Here is a 22,715-nt window from a genome sequence, read left to right as displayed (position 1 = left end):
TAAAGCCTCCTGCGGTCACAGAGTCACAGATAGCGGAGTGAAACCACACTAAACAAAAGCAGAGGCTGCGACAGAAAGCAATCATCTTCAAATAGATGCCTTCAATCGACTCTTCAGAGCCGTGTGATGATACAGCAAATGTGTAGGAGGCTTTGTCTGCCGCAATGTCACTCCACAGACTACAAAAAAGGGACCTCAAAAGAGAAGAGAGAGGAAACTGCAGTTATAGATCTCAAACATTCAGCAAGCCAAGTACTGCTCTCATCACTTGGCAAAATTTGCCTTCACGGCTTCTTAAGCGCTGGGCTCAGAGTGGAAGAGAGACCTTTTTATCTCATTGACAGAGGAAATACAATGGGCAGAACATCCTGACCTTTTGTTAATAAGAGTATTCCTGTTATTTATTTTCCATTTCCAGAGCGCTGGGACGACTCATTAGACGGAGATTTAAAAAAACAGGGTCAAACTGAAGCAGCTAGGGTCAATATACTCTCAGTTTTTATCACATAGTGCAGCTCAAAATAGCTTTTAAAGCACAATCTGAGCTCATTCAGGGCAGCAGTATGAACAGCTACAAACTGAATAGTTCAACTCAGCGTATAGACTCATTGTAATGCAAGAAACAGTGTAATATCGCATTTAAGTTCAGCTAGGTTCAACACTGAGAGTAGGTTCACTCACTGTGTGAAAACACTGAGAAGTGTGGAGTCACCAGTGAATCATTTTTATGCAAAACATGACACATTGTTGGAACCTTAATTTTGAAAAATTGTCATTTTCCTCGCACTGTCTCTACAGCAATGTTTGTGCTTTTTATGTTTAAAATTTTGAGCATGAAAAAGGACTAAAAAAGGCCAGCCTTGTAGTAAAAAACCTTCAAATGAATCATTCAAATATCAGAATTAAATTAAAGAGTTTTTTCCTGTATTTTGGCACTTCCATCATCTTCATCCTTTGGTGGAACTTGGTCTTAAGAACCTCCTTCTGGTCTGGTCTACCGTTCTGTAGTCTTTCTTTATGGTCTTGTTATTCCATCAGAATAAATCCTACAATATATGAGGAGTTTTTGGTTTTGGTGTCTTTGAATAGTGATGTGTCGTCATTTACATGTTCAACATCCAAGTCACACAGAAAACATTAAACCACACCAAACGGCAAACCATGTCAACAATGCAAACAAGGAGGCTGCAGCCAACAGCTGAAAATGTAAAATAAACACAAAAAGTTCTGACAGCCATGTAAATGTTGACCTTGTCTGTCGCCATGTTTCCTGTCTTTCTTTGGCTATCCTATCCAAATAAAGGCAAACAAAGGCAAAAGAAAATCAACAGTCATTAGATTGTTTCACTGATCGTGAACTCATCTATCTTAACTAAAATAGTTTGCTGAGGTGAGAGATGATCAGCGAGTTTTGAGTATCTCCACTGGCTGTAAATCTAGCTTTGTAACCTGATGCCAGTGCTTTCTTCATCTGTTGTTATTTAACAGCAGTTACAAACAGCATCCAGATGTGCTATTGACCGTTTGTTGGTCGTAACAACACTGTCGGTATCAGCAGATATTAGCTTAAAAAGGCAATTACCAGTCAGATATCAAATTTGACCTGATATTTACAACCAATATTTTAGCTATCAATATCAACAGATATTGACTGTAAATTCTGGCCATATATACCAATATATTTGTGGAGTTTAAGGCTGGACTAACACACCAACGTCAGCTGAGGATTTTTTTGTTCATCCTCTTTTACACATAAAAGTGTCTGAAGGACATAAATGTGTTTCTTATTTCATCCTTCAACTTTAAATTGTGTTCAAAGGTCGGAAGTTTTAGGTTTGAAATACTTATTTAAATATCATATAGATGAATTTGTAAATATTAGAATGTTGAATATCAGCAAAAATCCAAAATTGTACATCCCTAGTTCTGTTATCTACTGATGGTTATTTGTGAGTATGTTACTGGAGCATACACTGGGTGTTTGAAATGTACTTATACACATTAAAAAAAATATTTCATAGGTGTTCATAGATTTTGAAAATAGCTCCAGCAAACTGTGTAAAATTACTGCCAAAAATACTCAAATGTCCCTTTAAATTATAACAGCTGCAAAATCAGGCAAGTCCAAAGAGCATCTGTTGGTCCTAATCTCTGACAAAGTGTATGTCTCAGTTTAGCTTAGTTAAAATATCACAAGGAAAGGTTCAAGAGTCGATAAGTGGGACGACTTTCTGTTGGAGACAATAGAGCAGCCTTGCCAAAATGTTATGAGGAAAGAGTATCAAAGCTGTTGAAATCTTCTGAAGCTCTCTTCTTCTCTTTACAACAACTGTTTAGTTTTGATGAGTCTAGAAAGCCCTACAGAGATGATGTTGGGGCGCCAACATCACCAAGAAATGACATCCTGCTGAGACCGGAGGGTAGCGGTCACGCAGCCGTTCCTCTCACCCAATCACTAGATTAAACAAATTATCATCATCAAAGTCATCAAGCCTTGCACCCTGCCGGTCCAGCTCCCATCATACCGTGAAAACCGGTTAAAGCGTAGCATGAAAAGCATAGAGATTAAAAGTGAAGCGTTGACCTTGGCTGATGTCTGTGTCAAAGGGACTTAAATGTACAGACAGAGGGAAAAAAAACAAGAAGACATCCAAAAACTGAAGCAGCCTGAAAGCCGTGTTCTGTCCTCATTCGCCACAACCTTTCAGTTTGACTTTAATAGCGTGTTTAGAAATTTTAGGGGCATTCAGTTTCCAAGCACACCATCAAACACAGTCAAGCATGCAGGAATAGATTTCCAGTAAGGGGGTCGAAGAGTTAACCGTGTACCTGACTGTGGACATGACACACTCTGACTGGCAGCCTTTGTTTGTTTAGAGACCTCTGCCTGAAATTTTCCACCCATCAAGAGGCCTGTGTGGTCAGCCAGTGAGCGTGTCAGCGGTATTTGCATTTAAAATCAAAATGGATTCCATCTGACACGGTTTTCTGGGGCCTAAAGCCTCTCTGGGCTGAATAATAAACCCAATCCCTGGGCATAATGGAGCAGTGACTGAACGCAGCGCGGTGCTCTGCTAAAAAGGGGTTTTACAGTCAGCGTTGAGATCACAGATGGCTGTTAACAGAGTGCATTAGAAAAGATTAACTCGCCTGGTAGAATCGCCACATTAGTGCCTCTGATCATGTTAACAAGCACAACAGCGAGGCGCTGTGTGGCCTGATAAACCCACGGTTTGACCTGGGGATGAGTGCTTAATTGTGTATGTCGATTTCAATTTCAGGAATCGATTATTTTCAGAGTATTGGCAAAACAACAAAATGTACAATAGTGCAGCAAGTATCCTTGGACCTCAGTGAGCCAATAAAAAAGTATCCAGCAGAGTCAGAGTTTGGGAAAAAAGCCAGCTGTACAGGAAATCAATGCTTTTCTTAAGGCAGTATTATAAAGTTTGACCATGCTTTAGCCTCTTCAAACAAGTGTGACTGTTGTTCTTTCAGCAAAAATACCACACAACCCATGTATGACGTAACACAGAAACAAATATTCTAGATCAGGGGTGTCAAACACAAGGCCCGGGGGCCAAATCAGGTCCCTTGTACAGTAATACCTGGCCAACAGGATCATATCATATTTTTATTATAACTGGCCCACTGGTAGTAAACATGTACATTTCTGCTGTCATCATGGACATTTTTAACCAGGATTCCTTGGCTTTTGCAGCCAGTTTCTGAAGTAGCACAAAGTTGCCTGTTTTAGCTCTCTTCATAAACAGTAGACAGAGAACGCTGAGGAGCTCACAGTTTTTGCTCATGTTTTTGATCTCAAGAACACTGAAGGTTAGAGATGTGCCGACTGGGAAAATAAGGCCAGATACTGATACCAATGTTTGATCATTTAGGCGCTGATGGTTTTTTCCATCACTTACTTTGATGTAAGACTTTCACATGCCAACATTTCCTCCTACATTTGAGCATGAAAAGACATCACAGTTTGTTGCTTCTGTCGAGGAAAAAAGTTGTTGGATTCAGCAGCTAGATAAAGCAAATGCTAGCAACGAATAAACACTGGCAACTGTTCATTATGGATGATTGTAAGCAGGGTGGAAATGGATCGCTACCATCGTTAAACCAATGCACCTGTGCATCCCTTAAGCTTATTGAGAAAGGAAGAAGCTATTTTTTGTGCTTGCTCAAGATCGATCAACTAGCTTGGGGGGAAAAAACATTTTACTGAAACATAGAGGCTGCGGTCCTCAATGAACTGGTCGCAGGTGTGAATCCTGATCCTGCTGCATGTTTGGTGCATGTCTCAACTTTCTCTAAACATCCTCTGTTTACCTTCAGTTGTCCTATCCAATAAAGGCAAAAGCCCTAAAAAATAATCTCAAAAAAAATTTTTTAAGAGCTTGCATACATTTTTATCCCCCGAGCTGTAGTGAAGCAGCCGAGAGTTTGATCGTTAATTGAAAACACACTAAAACTTCCATCCAGATGTCTCTGTATCCCCTTTGTAAATGTCATGATTCAGGATTTTTAAGGACTGATATGATTCTCAAAACACAAGCAATACTGTGACTCTAATATATGGAAACAAATCAAAGGCCCTTACTAGCCCGTATTGGGTATTTCTTGTTTACAATTAGGTGTACCAAGAAACTGTAGATTTACTTTAGACCAGGGGTTCTCAACCTTTTCAGCCCGCGACCCTCAAAGTAAAGGTCCTCCACGGTACCAGAAGATGGCTGAACACAGCAATTTATATTCAAGAATTCTGGGGGGTGGGGGGGGGCTTTCTGGGGCCCAGCCAAACTTGGGGCCAGAAAAATCATGGTCCATTGTAAAGTTAAGCTGTGGTATTTTATATTTAACCTGAATAATAACCACTTTTATCAAAGACATTTTAATTCATTTGTGTCGTAAATAGCCCTCTTTTAAAAAATGCAAATCCTTTTATTGAAAACAGAATTAAAAAACATTAAGATATAGCTAAAATGGGTTAATAATGGCAAGAATTGTTGGGAAAGTTGGTGAAACTGGATTTTAAAAGTAGCAGAAATGGGTTAGAAATTGCCAAAAATTAGATATTAGTGGCAAAATAACAAAACTAGGGCAAAAATGGATTAAAGTGGCAAAAATGGGCATATAACATGGTAAAGGGGGGTTCAAAGTGGCTGGAATGACATTGAAGTGGCAAAATAGGTGGACATTTGGTGAAATGGTATAAAAATCTATATAAATGGGCAAAAAAAAGGCTTAGCTGATGCAGAAAGTCAGAAACTGGCAAAAATGGGCATATCAAATTGTGAAATGTGGCTTAAAAAGTTGTAAAAGGGGTTAATAGTGGCAATAATGTGCCAACAGAGCCACCAATAGGCAGAGAGTTGCAAGATTTGGTTTAGAAGTGGCAAAAACAGGCAGAAAAATTGTGATAGAAGGGGTTTAATATGGGCAAAAAAATGGGTTTTAAGTTGCAAAAGTGTGTTAAAATTGATAAAATTTGTGGGATACTAGAGGACTTGTCATTTTTAAAGATGTGGTTTCAAAAAGTGTCAAGGCATCATTAATTCTGCCAACCCCACTTGGCAGTGACCTGACTCCACTCTTCATAGTCTCCCTTTTCCAACCCCAGTGCCCAGTAATGTCCCTTTAAACATTTGTCCTTTTTTTCCACTGTTAGCTCATTCGGTCTTCTCATGTGAGTCAGTGTCTGGACACGTTTGCTGATGTGGTCACAGTTTAGACTTTCAACATCGGATGTCTGCCACAACAGTACACAGACACATCTGGATACAGATCCGGGGGTCTTGACATCACAAATCAAAATAAGGATGTGAAGCAAACCTCAGCAGTGTCAGCGCTCGCCTTTGAAATGAAAGCAGGATTAAAAAACGGGGATGTGAAGCTGAAGGCTGGAGTGTTTGTTATGAGGAATGTGGAGCGCTAGAGACGGATGCACATTTTTTCTCAGAGTGGAAAAAGCGGCTCGTATTAAATTACAGGTTATGTGCTCATGAGGAAATTATTAAAAGCTTGAGGCATTCAGGAGTCTGCTGAGACTTCCCACGTGGAGACAGGCATGAAAACACATCTACTTCCTGTTTTTCTCTGATCCATTACATCGACCAAAACATCTCCATGATGAATATTCATGAGAACTCAATTGAAGCTTTTAAAGGATCTGCTTTTCACTAAAAGAGATGAGTTTACACACCAGCATGCACTTAGAAAAGAAGTGTTACGTGCTTTAATGAGAGTTCAGTAATGAATCCCCCTCTCCGGCTCAAAGTTTTCTCATGAAAACAGCTCCAAATGAAGTGATTGCTCCGAGTATAATTTGCGGTTGGTGTCCCACCCTGCACAGAAAACATGATTTACACACTCGAGCTCATTCATTGCTGTTTTGACTCAAGATGTGGGAATAATGAGAACACCAGACATTAGGAGTTCATTTTTTTCTGCTTGGAGGACCGCCAGTGCGCATATCAATTTGGCGCCTTTTAGAGACGATAAAGCGTGCTCGTAAATATGAGTGAGCGCAGATGTGTTAAATGCGGCGTGCTGTTTTCCACAGAAATCCAGGGAGCTGGGTGGGAAATAAAAAGCCGAGCTGACGTCACGGCTTTAAAAATATCTGCTATTTTTTGGTGGATAGTGTACACATGGAAGCCATTTGGCTCTGAGATCATTGTCAACGCAGCAGAACAAAGTCGACCACGACAGTTTCACAGGCAGCGTTTGATTTCACTTCATCATTTAACAAGCGGACCAACAAAACCTGAACTGACCACAACCTGGGCTCGTGACATTTAATACCGCTTTAAAGAAAACGGAGTAAAAGAAACAAGCTGCACAATGTCAACATTTTAACGCTGACGTAAGCAGCAGCTTTGATACACTTCAGTCTTTTGATTGTTTTTTCACAGATTTTCCTCCAACTTTTTTCCCCTTTTTCATTCTGTCTACAGTGTTTTGTTTTGGCCTAAAAATTACCAACATTGCTTTGAAAATGACGATTATCCAGGGATGTAATAACACCCTCAACTCACTCTACTAAACATACCCATCCCATTCATATATCATTATATCTCCAAAGACGAAGCATTCAAACACCAAAGCCTGTAGTCATTTCTGTGGCTCTTGCCAAACCTGCCACTTGTTATCAGCATGTTTTGGGGTCCAAAGCCTGAATGTGGTACAGTTTCACTCACTCCATCATGTTAGCTGTGCTTAATCTGACCTTCATCTGCTGGAATGCTTGTAAAAAATACCACGGTTTTCTTGTAGTTAAGCCGACAGTTTCCTCTTCTTGTGGAAGTCTATTTGGATGTAAAACAGACGTCTGCCTTTTTGACTTACTACATTTAAATTAAAAAACACAAAAAAAGCCAAAACTCCTCAAAAAGCAAAACATAGGAAAGCATAGTTATTATAAGAAAAACTAAAATGTCAAAACTATGAGATAAAAAGTCAAAATAAAAGGTTGTTAGTCATAATCAGGGGTTTCAATTTTTAAAATCATGAGATTAGAAGAGATTATGACCCAACAGGTTACCATATGAGAAGGTCTTAATTATGAGATGAAAAGTCAAAATTATGATTTAAAGGTCAAAAGTATGAGACAAAAACTGAATTTATGAGAAAAAAAATCATGTTTATGACATTTCAAGTCAAAATAATGAGATAAAAAGTCAAAATCATTACATTAAAAGACAAAATACAAGGTTTTAGTCATAATTAGGGGATAAGAGGTTAAAATCATGAGATCAGAAGAGATTATGACCCAATAAGTCTCAATTATGAGATGAAAAATCCTATTTATAACATTGAATGTCGAAATTATGAGATGAAAATCTATAATCATGAGATAAAAAGACAAATTATGAGGGAGTTATTCATAATTATGAGATTAAAACTCCAGATTATGAGATAGAAAGTTGAAATTTCAAGATAAAAATAAAAAAATGAGATAAAGTTGAAATTATGAGATAAGTTAAAATCATGAGCTAAAAAGTCAAAATCATGTGTTTAAAAACTGCAATTATGGGATAGAAAGTCATTTTTATGAGATTAAAAATTGAAATGATGACATAAAAAGCCAGTCATGAGATAAAAGTCAGAATCTTTAAATCAAAAATTAAATTATGAGATAAAAAGTCATAATCATGTGATTCAAAGATGATATACAGGGATGATTAGTCATAATCATGAGATAAAAAGCCAAAATTATGAGATACAAAGTCTTTATTTGTTGGATGAAAAGTAGAAATTGTGAGAAAGTTTACCATTATCAAGAGATTTCAAAAACCTAAATTGAATTGTTTATGGGACAGAAAGTTATGACTGTATCTTATCTCATAATCATAATATTACTATCTCATAAATCTGACTTTCATCCTGTAATCTTGACTTTGCATCTCATAATGAGGACTTTTAATGTCATTATTTTGACTTGGAAGAGAAACGAATATGAAAGTTTGGTTGTTATTAAAAAATCTGAAGTGTCAGAAATGGGCTGATACTATATTTGTTGGTCCGGCCTCAAAATCAACAGATTCTTAAAAACTCAACAAATGTGCTGCAGAATGGGGTCACATGGTATTGGATGTTTGCTGATTCGTGATATTCTGATACTGACTAATGGTTTAATCTGATACTGATCATCATCGATAGAGTAACGTAGTTCAGACCTAAAAACACACTTTAAGTTTAAGGAATGAGGATGAACAAAGAGTTCAGCTGACTAAGTCTGTTAGACCTGCTTTACAGTCTACAAACGTATCCATACATACGGCTGATTATTAAAGTATGATGTGTTTATAATGCGTAGCTATCTTATACAGGTGATTGTCTACAATGTTTAAGAGGTTATAAAAATGTTAAATGCTGTTTTTTCATGTAAGGTGCATCACCATATGCTCTTATTTTCTTGTAGTACTTGTGAGAACAGATTTTTGTATCATATCCTAATTAATGTTACAATTTGTGAGTAAAAATAGTCATTTTTTATCTTTTAGTGCATCATGACAGCATCTGTGCTTTCGTCCACCTGCTAAATAACAAAGCTAGTGCTCATTTGGTAAGTTCCTGATGCTTGAAGACACTTGAGTTTTCTTCTTAAATCATATCAGAAAAACGTTGAAGCAGAGGTATTTCAAAGTACATCAAAAGGAAACAGCAGGAGCAGATTCCTAAAAGTCTCTCTCGCTGTTACCAAAGCAGAAAGGTCCAGTAGTGGCACACCATTAGCAGCGCTGCATTTACCACATGGGTTTGTCTCTGTCATTTCGCCTCCTGCAGAGTTAGACACTTTTCACACCTCTCACAGAGAGCAAAGCTCCAGACAGGCAGGTCCGGTCTGGCTTCTGAAGAAACCCTGAACACCAAACGGGAGGCAGGGCGACACTCTTCCCCCTCTTTTTCCCCTTCATCTCCTTTTTTCTTTTCCAACTAAAACTGGAAGGCAGTAAAATCAGGGAGAAAACAGACATCCTGACACAGGGTTTTCCCCCATTTCTCTTTGTCACAACCACAATCCACCCCACCACAATGCTGCCAAGGAAGTTTCCATTTGCTAAGCTAATTAAGTAGAAGAAAAAATGAGGAGAAAGAAGGTGAGAAAAGAGGAAAAACTTTTTTAAAAGTAGCATTCTGAGTCTAAATATTGTCATCAGACTGCCACAAGCACATGCAGAGGTTTTTTTGGTGTCCACCGTTGCAAGTAAGGCGGCTGTGGCCCAACACAAACCAGCACTGCTGTCGCCACATCTCCCTAATGTGTTTTCCCTCTGCCAGCGGCTGGGACAGCAGAGTATTTTAAAACATATGGCTATAAACTCTCTCTCACACACACACACACACTACACACAGAGACAGAAAAAGGCACAAACCAGCAAACGCAAACACGTGCACAGTCAACACAGTCTGACTCTTTTGGAGTCTTTACTAGTATGCACAAGCCCCTGCCAAAATAAGAGCCTTTTTCTGACTCGTAAACAGGAGAGAGGAGCTGGAGGAGGAGAGAGGAGGGCAGATCCTGTTAGACGCACATACGTCCAGCAGATGTTGGCGAATTCAATGCATGCTAAAGGGAAAGGGAGAGAAAAATGTGTGCATTTTGTATAGAAAAAAAAAGAGAAGAAGGATTGCATTGGGAATTAAAGAAGAAAAGGGGAAAGAAGTGGGCAATTTGTTGTTGGAAAAGGGAGATAAGGGGGTGGTGTGTGTTGTAAAAAGGATGCTTTTGTGTGGAGGGAAAAGGACAAAGTAATGAATTCTGAGTGCAAGAAGAAAAAGGAAAAGAGGGGCTGCACTGGGAAAAAAGTGCTTTTTTTTCCAAAAGGCAATTTTTTTGTAAAAAAGTTTTTCCTGTCTGAAAATAAAGGTAGATCATGTGCAGATAAAAGAAATGGCATGTATTTTTGTAAAAAAAAAAAAAAAAAAAAAAAAAAAAAAAGACTGTCATTATGCACATTAGCCAGCAAAAGCAAAAGTCCCTTGGTAGTCAGAACCAGAGTTATGAATCAGCTGTGACGCAGCCAACCTCCACTAGAAGCCACTTTAGCTGTTCTTAATAATTTGCAGCTACAGTCCTCTTTACTCTGACAGCCCTTCGAGCGTTTCGTAGCATCAACACAGTTTAGCACTATTTGATCTAGAAAATGGGATTAAAGTTGTCCAGAGGCATTGTCAGGTTATAATCACATATGACTGAAGCACTGAGTTACGAAATAAACACAGATTTAACATGATTGTAATTTGTGTGTGTTATTGGATGTGAGAATATTTGCCTAGGAACAATATTAACAGCATAACATCTGTATCAGCAGATATAAGCTTGTACAGTTAACAAATGGAAACAGCAGATATGGGAACATCTGCTTATTTTCAAAACTAATATATTTGTTGTAAATATTGGCCTATATCAGCTTTAGATATCTGCATTTCTTGGCTGTAAATATCAGCCTATTAGCTATAGACATCAGACTACGTTGACTGTAAATATCGGCCCATATCTGCTGTAAATATCTGCCTAAATGAGCTGTTAATATTTTCCTATATCAGCTGTAAATATCATCCTATATCAGCTTTCAATATCAGCCTTCATCAGCAATAAATATTGGTCTATATCAGCTGTAAATATCTGCATATATCAGCTGTAAATATTGGTCTATATCAGCTGTAAATATCTGCCTAAATCAGCTGTATATATTGGACTATATCAGCTGTAAACATTGGTCTATATCTGGTGTAAATATTGGCCAAAATTGGCAGTAAATATTGGCCTTTTTCTGGTGTAAATTTCAGCCAATATCAGCGGCAAATTTTGGCCTACACCGCTGTAGATACCATCTATTATTAGGGATGGGGATCGAAAAGTTCTGTACTTTTCTAATACCTGGAATTCAGTCATGTTTTAGCTTATCGGTACTGCTATCGAGTCTTATAGACTCTGTGACATAACTTCATTTTAAGATGCAACTGGTGTAAAAAAAATACATCAGTTCTTTCAAGGGGACCATAAACTAAAAGCACATCTGTATTGTCCATCAACAGAGCGTAGTACCTTCATCTGTCAGCTTGAGAAAAAAACCTCTGCCTGCCAGTCGCATGCAATCACATCCGCCTGCACTGGGAGTAACAGTCATTTCACTCTCTTCAGCTGACTCAGGACAGTTTTCTTCTTCAGCTGCTCAGATAAATGCTGAAAAATGCTCCCAAACTTCGTAGCAAGTCTTGCTTGTTAAAAGTATAAATCCTGTGTAGAAATCAATGGTGGGATCGGCAGAAATGAAGTTAATTAGCAAACTTAACGAGCTGGAGGACAGAGAATATGATATGTTCAAGTAACCTCAGTAAATTAGACGACAATACTTTATATGTTATATGTTAAAATGTCATATAAAAATGGGAAAATGTAGTTTTTGATGAGAAACTTCAATCAATATAGTTGTGAATATGAAGAATGTGCTTGTATTTGAGGGATATAAAATAGATGTGAGTCTTTTTAACTCAAGCATTACTCAGAATAGACCACTCTGGTGTAAATATTTGTCCTCATTTTGTATTACCACCAAACTATAGACAAGTATCGATAGTGGTATCGATAAGGACTCAGATCAATAAGGAGTACTGATAAGGGTATCATTATCAAAAAAATGAATTATTCCAATCCCTATCTATTATCTAGAGTAAATATCTGCTTCTAGCAGCTGTAAACATCGTCCTTTATCGGCTGTTAATATCGGCCTATAATTGATGTAAATATAAGCCTGTATCAGCTTATATCACCTACCATAATTGGCCTGTATTGGCTTTAAGTATTGGCCTAAATCAGCTGCCATTATTGGCCTGTATCTGCTGTAAATATCAGCCTGTATTGGCTGTAAATATCGGCCTATATCAGCTAAACAATGTTGGCATTTTTATCTGTAAATATTGCCCTGCATCAAACTCTATTGACAATAAATATTGGCCAATATTGGCGGCAAATATCAGCATATTTGCCACTAATATTGGATGATATGGGCTGAAAATATTGGCCTATATTGGCTCTGAATACCAGCCTATGAAAGCAGTAAATTAAGCTTATATTAGCTGTAAATATAAGCCTGTATCTGCTGTCTATACTTGCATATATCAACTTTTAATATCCGCCTACATTGGCTTTAAATATTGGCAAAAATCCAACATCCAGCCTCCCTAGTCATTACAACAGGAAATTAAAAAATGTATTGCTTAAAAAGGACTTAAGAAAAATTGCAGGTTTGTATAAAATATTAAGGCATTTTGTGTTTACAAAAGAAAAAAGATAGAAGTCGTGCACTGACTGAAAACATTTTTTTTTTAAAAAGGAGGAAGTTTAGTTGGGGTAAAATAAAAAGGGAAAAGGGGTTGTATTTTGTAGAGGAAAACAAGCAAAAAATTAAAATAGGCTTTAAGAGGATGCATTCCTTATAGATGAGCAGAAAGACCTGTCCTCCTCTTTATTGCTTCCAGCTACCCAAGTTGGAAATCTAAGGTCCCACAGCTCAGCAACATCAGGCACCATCTCCACCATGGTGCCAGAGAAATGCAGAGAGGAAAAAAAAAAACAACACGGGGGAGGCATGAGAGGCAATGTGTGCAATGTGTGTTTATCTGCTTGTGAGTGTGTGCCTGCTCAGTGACAAAACAGGAGTTCATGCGTGGACACAGATGGATTCAGGAATAAAAAAAAAAAAAAAACAAAGAAAGAGATGGGGGCAGGGGTTGGTGGTGGGGCTTTCAGTGGTCCAGAAGCCCCAGCCTCCTGCCTTCTGTAGAGTCCATTAGTGATTGCATAATGCTTGGCAGACAGGGACCTGCACAGTGAATGCAACCCCCCTGAAGGGTCGGACACCAGCGAGGGAGGCAGGAAAGGAAAACTCGGCGTTCCCATGTGTGTCAGCGGTGGATTTATAAGAGAAATAAAAGGACAGCAGTGAAAGAGCCAACAGAGAATTGCATGCAGAGAGCTGGTCTTGTGTTCAGTTTGAGGAATTCTAGGTTAATGCAAAATAAAAGAGCATCATTAAATATACAGCAGGAGAAGCTGCACAGCATCTGGCCTCTGTTTCTGTGTGGCACTACATCCTTTCATTCCCCTGCTTTTATCCTCTTATACTTGAAAATCTTTCACACCCTTTATTGTGACACTTCTCTCTTGCTTATTCTTACTTCCTCCTGTAAATGATGGCAAATAGTTTGTCCAGCAGCTGCAGACATGCATTTTACTTATTCATCATGAACTTCATGGGATATTTAGTGCCTAAGACGAAGCATATTGCTTTTATCACAGGAGAATTGAGAGAAAATTTTCACGTCCGCACACCTCATTCAGGCTCTGAAAGCGTTGTGATGTGCAACAAAACAAGCGAGGCGTCACATTCAGTTCAGTAGCCTTGGAAGAGGGCGTCAGGAGGATTACAAAAAACATTAGGAGCAGGTGGAAATAACAGGCTTTTTGGATCTGTGCAGCCTTCAAATAAAAGGAAATAGTAGTGTGGAGTCTTGAATCCTGGGTTTGTGTTTTTTTTTCTGCTGTATTTGTTTGGAAATATGAACTTGACATCCTCAAGCAGGGAGGAAGGTCAGCTTTTGGCGTGTGTGTCCTGTTCATTTCATTACCAGCTAAATCAGCAGATACCAAAGTGGCATTCAAGCCAGAAAATGAAACTGGAACGCCGCTGTGGGACCAAGATAATACGGCCCTCACAATGCACACCCTGCACCTTTCGCCCTCCCTTGAAAAAGCCATCAAAGGCTTCGAGTTAAAGTCCTGTATTTGGTGCCTTGGCCTTTTCACCTGAGAAATGATACAAGGAAAGGATTTATCAGGCTTACTGCGCCTTTTCTTAAAGCTATTTCAGGATAGTTTATCATAGTAATATGACCCCACTTGCCCTTTATAATAAAAGGTGGAAGCTTTCTCCCTGAATCATCTATGTGAACGGAGGAGCACGTGCACAGGAAGAGAAAATGCAAGGCTGACCAGGATGATGCTCCTCAGATAGCGGTCTCTGCAAAGCCTTCAGTTTTTAACCCCTTGAACCCGTAGCAGCCCTGTGCGCTGCGATCCATCAGCACCACAACGTAGCTTTGTCTGACGACACACGCTAGAGGTGTCACAGTAATTGTAGTCGTCGTCCCAAACTGTCACCAGATTGGTTCACATGGTCACGCAAGAAATACGCGTGAATGTAGAAAAAAGACAAAAGCCCAATCTAATTCACGGCTAATGCTTTCGAAGTTACGCAAGAAGCAGCTACTGCAAAACAGCCTCAAAAAAAGCCTCAAAAATCTGTTTAAAGTTGTGGACCAATTTCAGAAAAATGTTCCTTAATGTACAATTTTAGGGACTTTGAATATCCAACAATCTGAGAATCTGGAGAAATTTCTGTGTCCAAGGGACAAAGTTGAAAGTCAGCATTTGATGCTGTTGTTCTTTGGGCCCTTAGGCAGCACTGCATTGCAAACAGGGATGGTTCTGTACTGGAAATCACTGCATGGGCTCAGGAACACTTCCAGAAATCATTGTCTGTCCACACAGTCCACTGTGCCGTCCACAAATCAAGTTAAAGCTGTATTATGCAAAGAAGAAGCCACATGTAAACACGATCCAGCTTTCACTGGGCCAAAGATCTTTTAAAATGAACTGAGGCAAAATGGAAAACTGTTCTGTGGCTGTTAAATCAAAATTTTTTATTCTTTTTGGAAACCATGGATGCCGTGTCCTGCAAACTAAATGGAATATGGGACCATTGAGCCTTATCAGCGCACATTTCAAAAGCCTGCATCTCTGATGGTGTGGGGTTGCATTAGTGCCCATGGCGTAGGCAGCTTACACATCTGGACGGGCACTATCAACGCAGAAAAGTTTATAAAGGAGCAACATATGCTCCCATCCAGACATTGTCTCCTTCAGGCAAAACCTTGCATAGTTCAGCAAGACAATGCTAAACCACATCCATCACAACAGTATGGTTTGGCAGTAGAAGAGTGCTGGACTGACCAGCCTGCAGTCTAAAATCTTTTACCAACAGAAAACATTTGACACAAAAAACAAAAAAATCAGCCAAAGAAGATGCAGGAATGTTGAGCAGCTAGAATCCTACAACAGACAAGAAAGAGACAACCGACCACCAACAGGATGAGTGGTGTAGAAAATGGATGTTCTGTTGTGATTATAATGAGGTGATGGGATTTGCAAATTATTACATGCTGTTTTTCATTGTTGGATTTTATACAGCGCCCCAACTTTTTTAGAACTGGTCTTAGTTTGTTCAGCCTGATGACCGCTAGCCTCTCCACTTCAGATATATGTCAGCGATGGATTGTGGCGCATGTTATGGAGACAAACATGGACTAGAAAAGGGGTGATCAGCTCCAGAGTGCATGGCATGGACAGGAGCACAGCTCACACAGATCTTGCAGAAACTGTGAGTCACACACTCTGTTTTTTTAATCTGATGCTCCACAGTTTGAATGACTTGATGGGTTGCTTGTGACACCTTCAAGTTTGGCTTTCACTAGACTAAAAAAGCTTAAACTGCTAGTGCTAGCTAACCTTACAGCCCCTCTGCATGTGCTGTCCAGAGTACCTGAGGAGCAACACTGATTCCTAAAATAAAACTGGTTTATTTCATGTTTTCCTGGCTTTAATCACGGGAGCTGTTTGTTTTGGACCTCTTCAGATAACTCCGCTCCACATAAATTGCTCAGTGGTCATTTTTAAACTCTGTAAAGTTTAGAGTCTGTCATGCTCTTTCACCTGCATGGCTCTGCAGCTTAAAAAAGAATGCAAAAATTCAGCCACAAAACTGGAGTCAGTTCTGGGTCCCCTCCACTGATGGTTCACATTCTCGACTTTTAGGGGTCAGCCCTACAAAAATCAATTTAACTTGAAGAGATACAGCCTGTGTAATTTCGAATGTCTTCTCCCTCTTCTGCCGCACTCCACTTTTCATCCATCGTCCTTGACGGTCCAGCATCAGAGCACTCAGGTCCACTCTCTAAATCACAGATGCACACAGAGGTGAACGACACCCACGCTTCCCACCATATAACATGACACAAATTACAGACCGCACATCTGGTGAGTGGCCTGCACCCGAACATGGCGGGGTGGGATGAGTGTACACAAACTCCCACTCTTCGTTTACAAAAGTTTCTGGAAGCGGAAGGACGGCAAAACGTGGCAAAAAGAACTCCACATCCACATGTTGATGTCATGTCATGATTGATGGTGTGTTTCTTTTCAAATAAAAGCCTGGACATGTGTGTAGACCTCACATGTTGCATTACAGCTAGAAAATTGGTGGCTAAGTAAAGCTGAGGGAGCTGCTGTGTTAACAGACATAACTAGAAAATAAGCCCAGCAATTTTCTCTGTCAGTACACGGCCGTGGGTGACCAAAGAGAAATACTTCAGTGATGAAATAATTACTTTTTGAGAGCCAGGAGCCGTGGGTGAGTCTTGAAAAGCTGCTGAGACTTAAACTGTCCCTGTGTGATGTGATGGGGTAATTAAAACACAGACAGATGTGCCTGCAGCAGGTTCTCAAACACTTGTCAACACTAGTGCCAATATTGAAAATCAATGTCACGTGTTGACTTCCAGTGAGGCCTTCAGGGGCCGTGGAAAAAAAGGCAGAAGCGTATCGATCAAGTTGAAATGTGTTTGTCTGTGTGCGTGCAATTTGTCTGAGCAAAGTCATGCAAAAAAAGATGACGATACATGACAACTCCGCCAAGTCTGCAAGAAGGATTACCTCAGGTTTTTCCCCCTAAAAGGGGATTTTTTAAAGTCATGGTTAAGTTTGTGAAAAAAGTGCTCTCACTTCTAGGGATGCTTCAAAACTTCAAAATCAGTTTGGACAATATAAGCCTTGTTGACAGACGCTGGCAAATAATGTGGCAGGAATAGATGTCAGTGGGAGATTTTCATCTGAGCAGCCCTGGTTCAAGTTCCAGCCTGTGGCTCCTTTCCCACATGTCTCTCCCCGACACTCTCTCCCTGCTTCCAACTCTACCCACTACTCTATGAATAAAGGCGATCTATTGGTGATCAGCTAAAGCAGGGGTGTCAAACTCAATCACAGCAGGGGCCAGATTCTGAATTTGGGTCTAACCTGATGGCCTAGCAGGGTCAATATTTAACCATTGAGTGTCAACCTAGATGATTTTGTGATTAAAAAGGTCAACATGGTAAGTTAAAAACTCAAAATCTGAGATTAAGGTCAAACTTATAAGTTTTAAAGGTAAAAAAATGACATTTAAAGTCAAAATAATGTTTTTAAAAGGCAAAATATGAGCTAAAATTCAAAATCATGAGTTTTAAAGGTAAAAAAAAGAGATAGAAGTCAAAGTTAGGAGTTGAAATAGTCAGCAAAACTGAGATAAAAATCAAAGTCATGATATTTAACAATCAAAATATGAGATAAACATCGAAATTGTCAGTTTAAAATGTCAAAATATGAGATTGAATTTTAAAGGTAAAAAAATGAGATAGAAGTAGCTAATAGGAGTTTAAAAAGTTCAAAACATGACATAAAAGTGAAAATAATGACTTTAAAAGGTCAAAATAGGGTTTAAAATGTAAAATTATGAATCTAAGAGGTAAAAATATAGGATAAAAGTAAAAGTTATGAGATGTAAAGGTTAAAATATGAAATAAACAGTCAAAACCTTAACTTTTAGTCATAACTGTTTTTTTTAATCACTTTTCAAATACTACCACTACTTGGTTGGTCTACATGCAGGTTATCATCATCAAGCACTCCCTTTTTAGTGGCTGATCTGCTAAATCGGTTCCAAAATAGGGATGTACCTTGTTGTGTACCCAAGTTATAATTGTGTTTCACCAAAACTGCAATGGTAGAACAACTTCACACCTTAACAATACGAAAATGGTTTACAGAGTATGGCTAATATTAGCAGTGCTAGCAATATCAGCAATCAAACGTCTTTGCTGGTCCAAATTAACGTGCTGAATATCATTGCTCAATGTTTCAGATCTATGCAAGTATAATCTGACACAGCCTCTGGACAGCTTTATCTCCATTTTCTACATCAAGGTAGTGCATAATCGTGCTGTTCCCAGATGCTATCATGACTATGAGTTAGGGGTTGTTTGTAGCTGCAAGGCGGTATCGGGCTTTTCTGTTACACTGAGCGACTCGTCACAGCAGCTTAGCATGGCAGGAGATTTGTTTTCCCATGACAGCCAAGCTACCTGTTTGAGAGCACATCTATAGCTGACGATGTGATGTGGATGATGTTTAAAGCTGCGCTTTGGTTAGCATTGTTTTGTTCAAGGGTTGGCCATTGTTTCTACTTCAAAGTTTCTTCTTCTATTGGTAATCTGAATGTATTTCAAAATAGACGCTATACAGCTGTGACGTCAATGCAGCACGCTCGGAGGCGGGGCGGTCATGCTTTGGCCCTTCTCCAGGGTAGGACCATTCTGGCCATGGCTTGTTGTAGCCTGATGCAGCTATACTGGTGATGGATTTGCGTGGTTAAAAGTCATAGAAAAGCCCCAGTAGTCATTAAGAACTACAGTGGCCACTAGTGGCAGGTGGTTGCGCTGGAATAAGGATGAACAAAGAGAAAGACTTCAGCTGACATGGGTCTGTTGGTCTGGCCTAAAACTCCACAAACGTATTTGTACAGACAGCCATTATAGGCCGTTATTTATAGCCGATACATCAGCATAAATGTTTGATTTTTACAAGAGTCTAAAAATACTGGGAGCGCAACAACCCTTCTTTTACTTTTATGGTGACTCAGAGTAGTACAGCTCAACAAATAACCTAGATTTTGTGTCCAGATTCACACCCTGGTGTAAAAAAGCTAACAGAAAACATGTGAATACTGTACACCCCAGGCTGACCTCATCTAAAACAATGAGTCATTAAAACAACAGTGTCTGAATCAGCTAATTGGACAAGTGGCTCTGACAGAGGAGGAGGCACAGCGCCAAGCGACAAGTCACAACCCACAGAGAAACAACAGGAGGGGTACAATAATGACAGGGGCAGCACATGAAAGTGCCAAAATCTGTCATTCCCACAACCCGGCCAATTTGCAGGGCGATGCACGCTCGGCGAGGAGGCTGGACACTGAAACTGGAGTGAGGAAACAGCAGAGAGCATTTAAGTAAGACTGTTAGTTGTGAAGACAAAAAGATGAAAAAGAGAGGAGAAGAAAAACTGGTCTAAATGTCACATCCATTTGATGATTGCCACCAACAGGAAGGCGAAAACAAAGATTTTTCTGTCTGCTGAGCAGCATGATTCCAATAAAGATGACATTTACTCAATAATGCATCTATTCCAGTGAGCATAGACATAAACAGCTGTCATAAGAGCTAACATGAAGGCAACAAATCACAGTGATGCAGCAAACACTGCATCTACTAGTATAAGTCCTGATATCCTCATATGTGTGGCTCCCACTCCATGTCAGGTGTCAAATAGCCTATAATAGCTGAGATATTTTGAAAGTTTTCCCCCCTGTACCTCCTTTCAGAGATATACTGAAGAAGCAGATATAAGCAGGTTAATATAGGTCCCTTTAATGTGCTGTTTCACTGTTAGGTAAGGCTAAAAGCTTCAAAAGTTGTGAAAAATCCAAGTGACAAAATGAAACAACATTAACTGTGCTCAAGCATTGAGAGTAGTACCTCGACTTGTGCAGGCTTTATCTATGCTAGTCGTGTTAATTTCAGTTTATTTTATTAAATTCACAGCATTGCTATAGGCTAAGACGTGTGTAAAGTGGCAGCAATAGGCCTGTCAGTCTCAGAGCTTCAATGGTCAAACAGTAGTGACTTCTCGGTAAACTACATATTAAACGGTTTTCAGTGTCCATACCATGATTTTACGGCAGCGGTTGCTGCTAAATGGCAAAGACATACATGAGAAACAGCAAATTAGACGAGGTTTTTCTGCAGAAAATAGGCAGCGAGTGGACCATAGGTGGACCGAAGTTCTCCCTCTACAGCTATCACCCCGTTTAAGTTTTGCTCTCCACAGAAACTCACCCTTTCCCCGGAGAGGAAGACGGTCAGCGCGAGGGTCAAAATTATCCAAATGTTCCTCATTATTCCTCTTTATCGACCAAAAACGCGTTGTTAACGAGCGAATCTTTCCCCCTCTTCTTCTTCTCTCGCTTTCCTTCCTCGCACCCTTCGGTCTCAAACTCCTGCCGCTTCTCTCTCTCAGGAGTGGGATCCCACCGGATACGTGTTGCGTTTTGGTAATTCCTCCCCCCTTCTCTCTCTCCAGTCCAGGCACTTCTTCTTCTCTCTGTGGACCGAGTACATACAAATAAGCTCGATTTTAATTGCAAAGTCGTCCTCGCGCCTGGATAATGTGAGTGCAATCCCGCACGAGACACCTATCTCTCTCGCTCTCCTCTCCTCTCTCCCTCAGCGCTCTCAATTGAAATAACGAGGACAAAGTAAGGCACGAGCACGACTGACGCGCTGCTGAGTGCGTGCGCTCCTTTCGGCCATGTCACCGCGAGACGGGGGGAGAACTTGCGACAAAGTAGCCCAAAAAAGGAAGCCTATAATCACACAGCAATCACAGCAAACAACTTGCGTCGCACAATAACTCATTATAAGAATTACCATCGATTATCGTATTGTTTTTCCACCAGGGAGAGGGGATAACAGACTGCACGAGAAAGCCTCATAGTTAATTGAGCCATTTATCTCCACGTCTAGATAATGATCATTAATTGCACCCTAATGAGGATTCCGCGATTTAATTCAATCATGGCAGTAAATTACAATCGAGTCTCGTGTTTACTATGCACCGATATAATGAACATTACTGAAGATTAGTTGTTTGTTCCTACAGCAATAAAGATTTTAATAATATGTTTTAAAAAAACACGTTTTAAATCTAAACTAAGGATAAATTTTGCTGAAAATACACCATAAGCCTGGAGAATAATATTAGAATAAAGGTGTTACATCAGTTTTATGACGGAGGCTCTAAGTACAATTGACTTTAGACGTTTACGGACAAAGTCGCCCCCTGGTGGTATAAAATAAGAACTTCTCCAACAAAGGTGAGCTTGTAAAAAAATGGGTTTCCTTAAGGAATGAAAGACAATGGCAGAAAATAATCCAGGTCCAGGTAGTCAGCAGAGTTTGAAAAATGTAAAAGGCCTTTAATTCATAATGCTAAAAAGATACAAAAACTACACAAACATGCAAGGCCATCTATCAGGGGGATAAAGGGGAGAGCTTTCTGGGGCCAAGCCGAATGGGGGGGTCATCGAGATCAACAAAATCATGAACCTTTTTACAGTTAATCTGTGATAGTTGCATTTTTATTTTTACCTCGTATGAAAGGAATAAAAATTACTATTTTTTTGTCTTGATCCTGTAGTACAATATAGCCTTTTCAAGTTGTAACCTCCTTTTTTGTACCCCTTTTCTTAAAACAGAATTGCCGTTATTAGGTAACAATTATAATGTGGACAGGCAAATTGAACTTAACCCACTGGAAAGTAATGTCAGACATCAGGATGCCAGAAAATAAATCTGAGGAAACTGAGAAAACTTTAGTGGAAAATAATAACTACTTGGGAGATAGCACAAAAATTAATAATTGGGAAATTACATTTTTATGTCCAAAAAAAGTGGCTAAAACTTTAACTTGGCAAAACATGGTAGAAATGAGCTAAAAGCTGAAAAAAAAAACCAGTCAAAAGAGTGTTAGAAGTCGCAAGAAAGATGTTAATGGTGGAAAAAAATGTAATAAAAATGGGTTAAAAGTTGCTAAAAAGGCAGAATTAAACTTAAAGTGGTGAAAATGGGTTGAAAGTGTCAATTAGGGGCAAGAATTGTTTAAAAGCAGCAAGGTTTCAAAAGCAGTGGCAAAAATGTCGCAAAAACAGCTATACAGTGGTAAAATATGGCAAAAATAGGTTGTGAAATAGGTTAAAAAGTGGCAGAGAGTGGTGAAAATGTCTTAATAGTGAAAAAAATGGGCAGGAAAATTATTATAGGATGTAAAACAGTGGAACAATTGAACAATTTTTACATCAGATCGAATAACAGCTTTACTTTTTGGTTCCAAAATGAGATAACATAAAGACAATAGGCATATAAAATGATGTAAAAAAATGATGATACAGACATTTAAATTGTCTTGCTGTTAATTCCATTTGCTTTAGCAG

General features: G+C 39.3%; 1 protein-coding gene across 1 annotated transcript in view; it reads right to left on the bottom strand.

Moving 5' to 3' along the window:
* The window catches only part of sdc2 (syndecan 2), an 86,139-nt gene extending 65,151 nt beyond the window's left edge, over nucleotides 1-20,988 (bottom strand). The window contains exon 1 of the mRNA XM_041809347.1: nucleotides 20,563-20,988. Within this exon, the coding sequence (XP_041665281.1) occupies nucleotides 20,563-20,622 (60 nt within the window). The 5' untranslated portion in view covers nucleotides 20,623-20,988. The remainder of the gene's footprint in view (nucleotides 1-20,562) is intronic.
* Nucleotides 20,989-22,715: the final 1,727 nt, after the last annotated feature.

The sequence above is a fragment of the Cheilinus undulatus genome, linkage group 16 (genome assembly GCF_018320785.1).
Source record: "Cheilinus undulatus linkage group 16, ASM1832078v1, whole genome shotgun sequence".
In the NCBI taxonomy this organism is placed as follows: Eukaryota; Metazoa; Chordata; class Actinopteri; order Labriformes; family Labridae; genus Cheilinus; species Cheilinus undulatus.
This window is presented reverse-complemented; position numbering and strand designations above follow the sequence as displayed.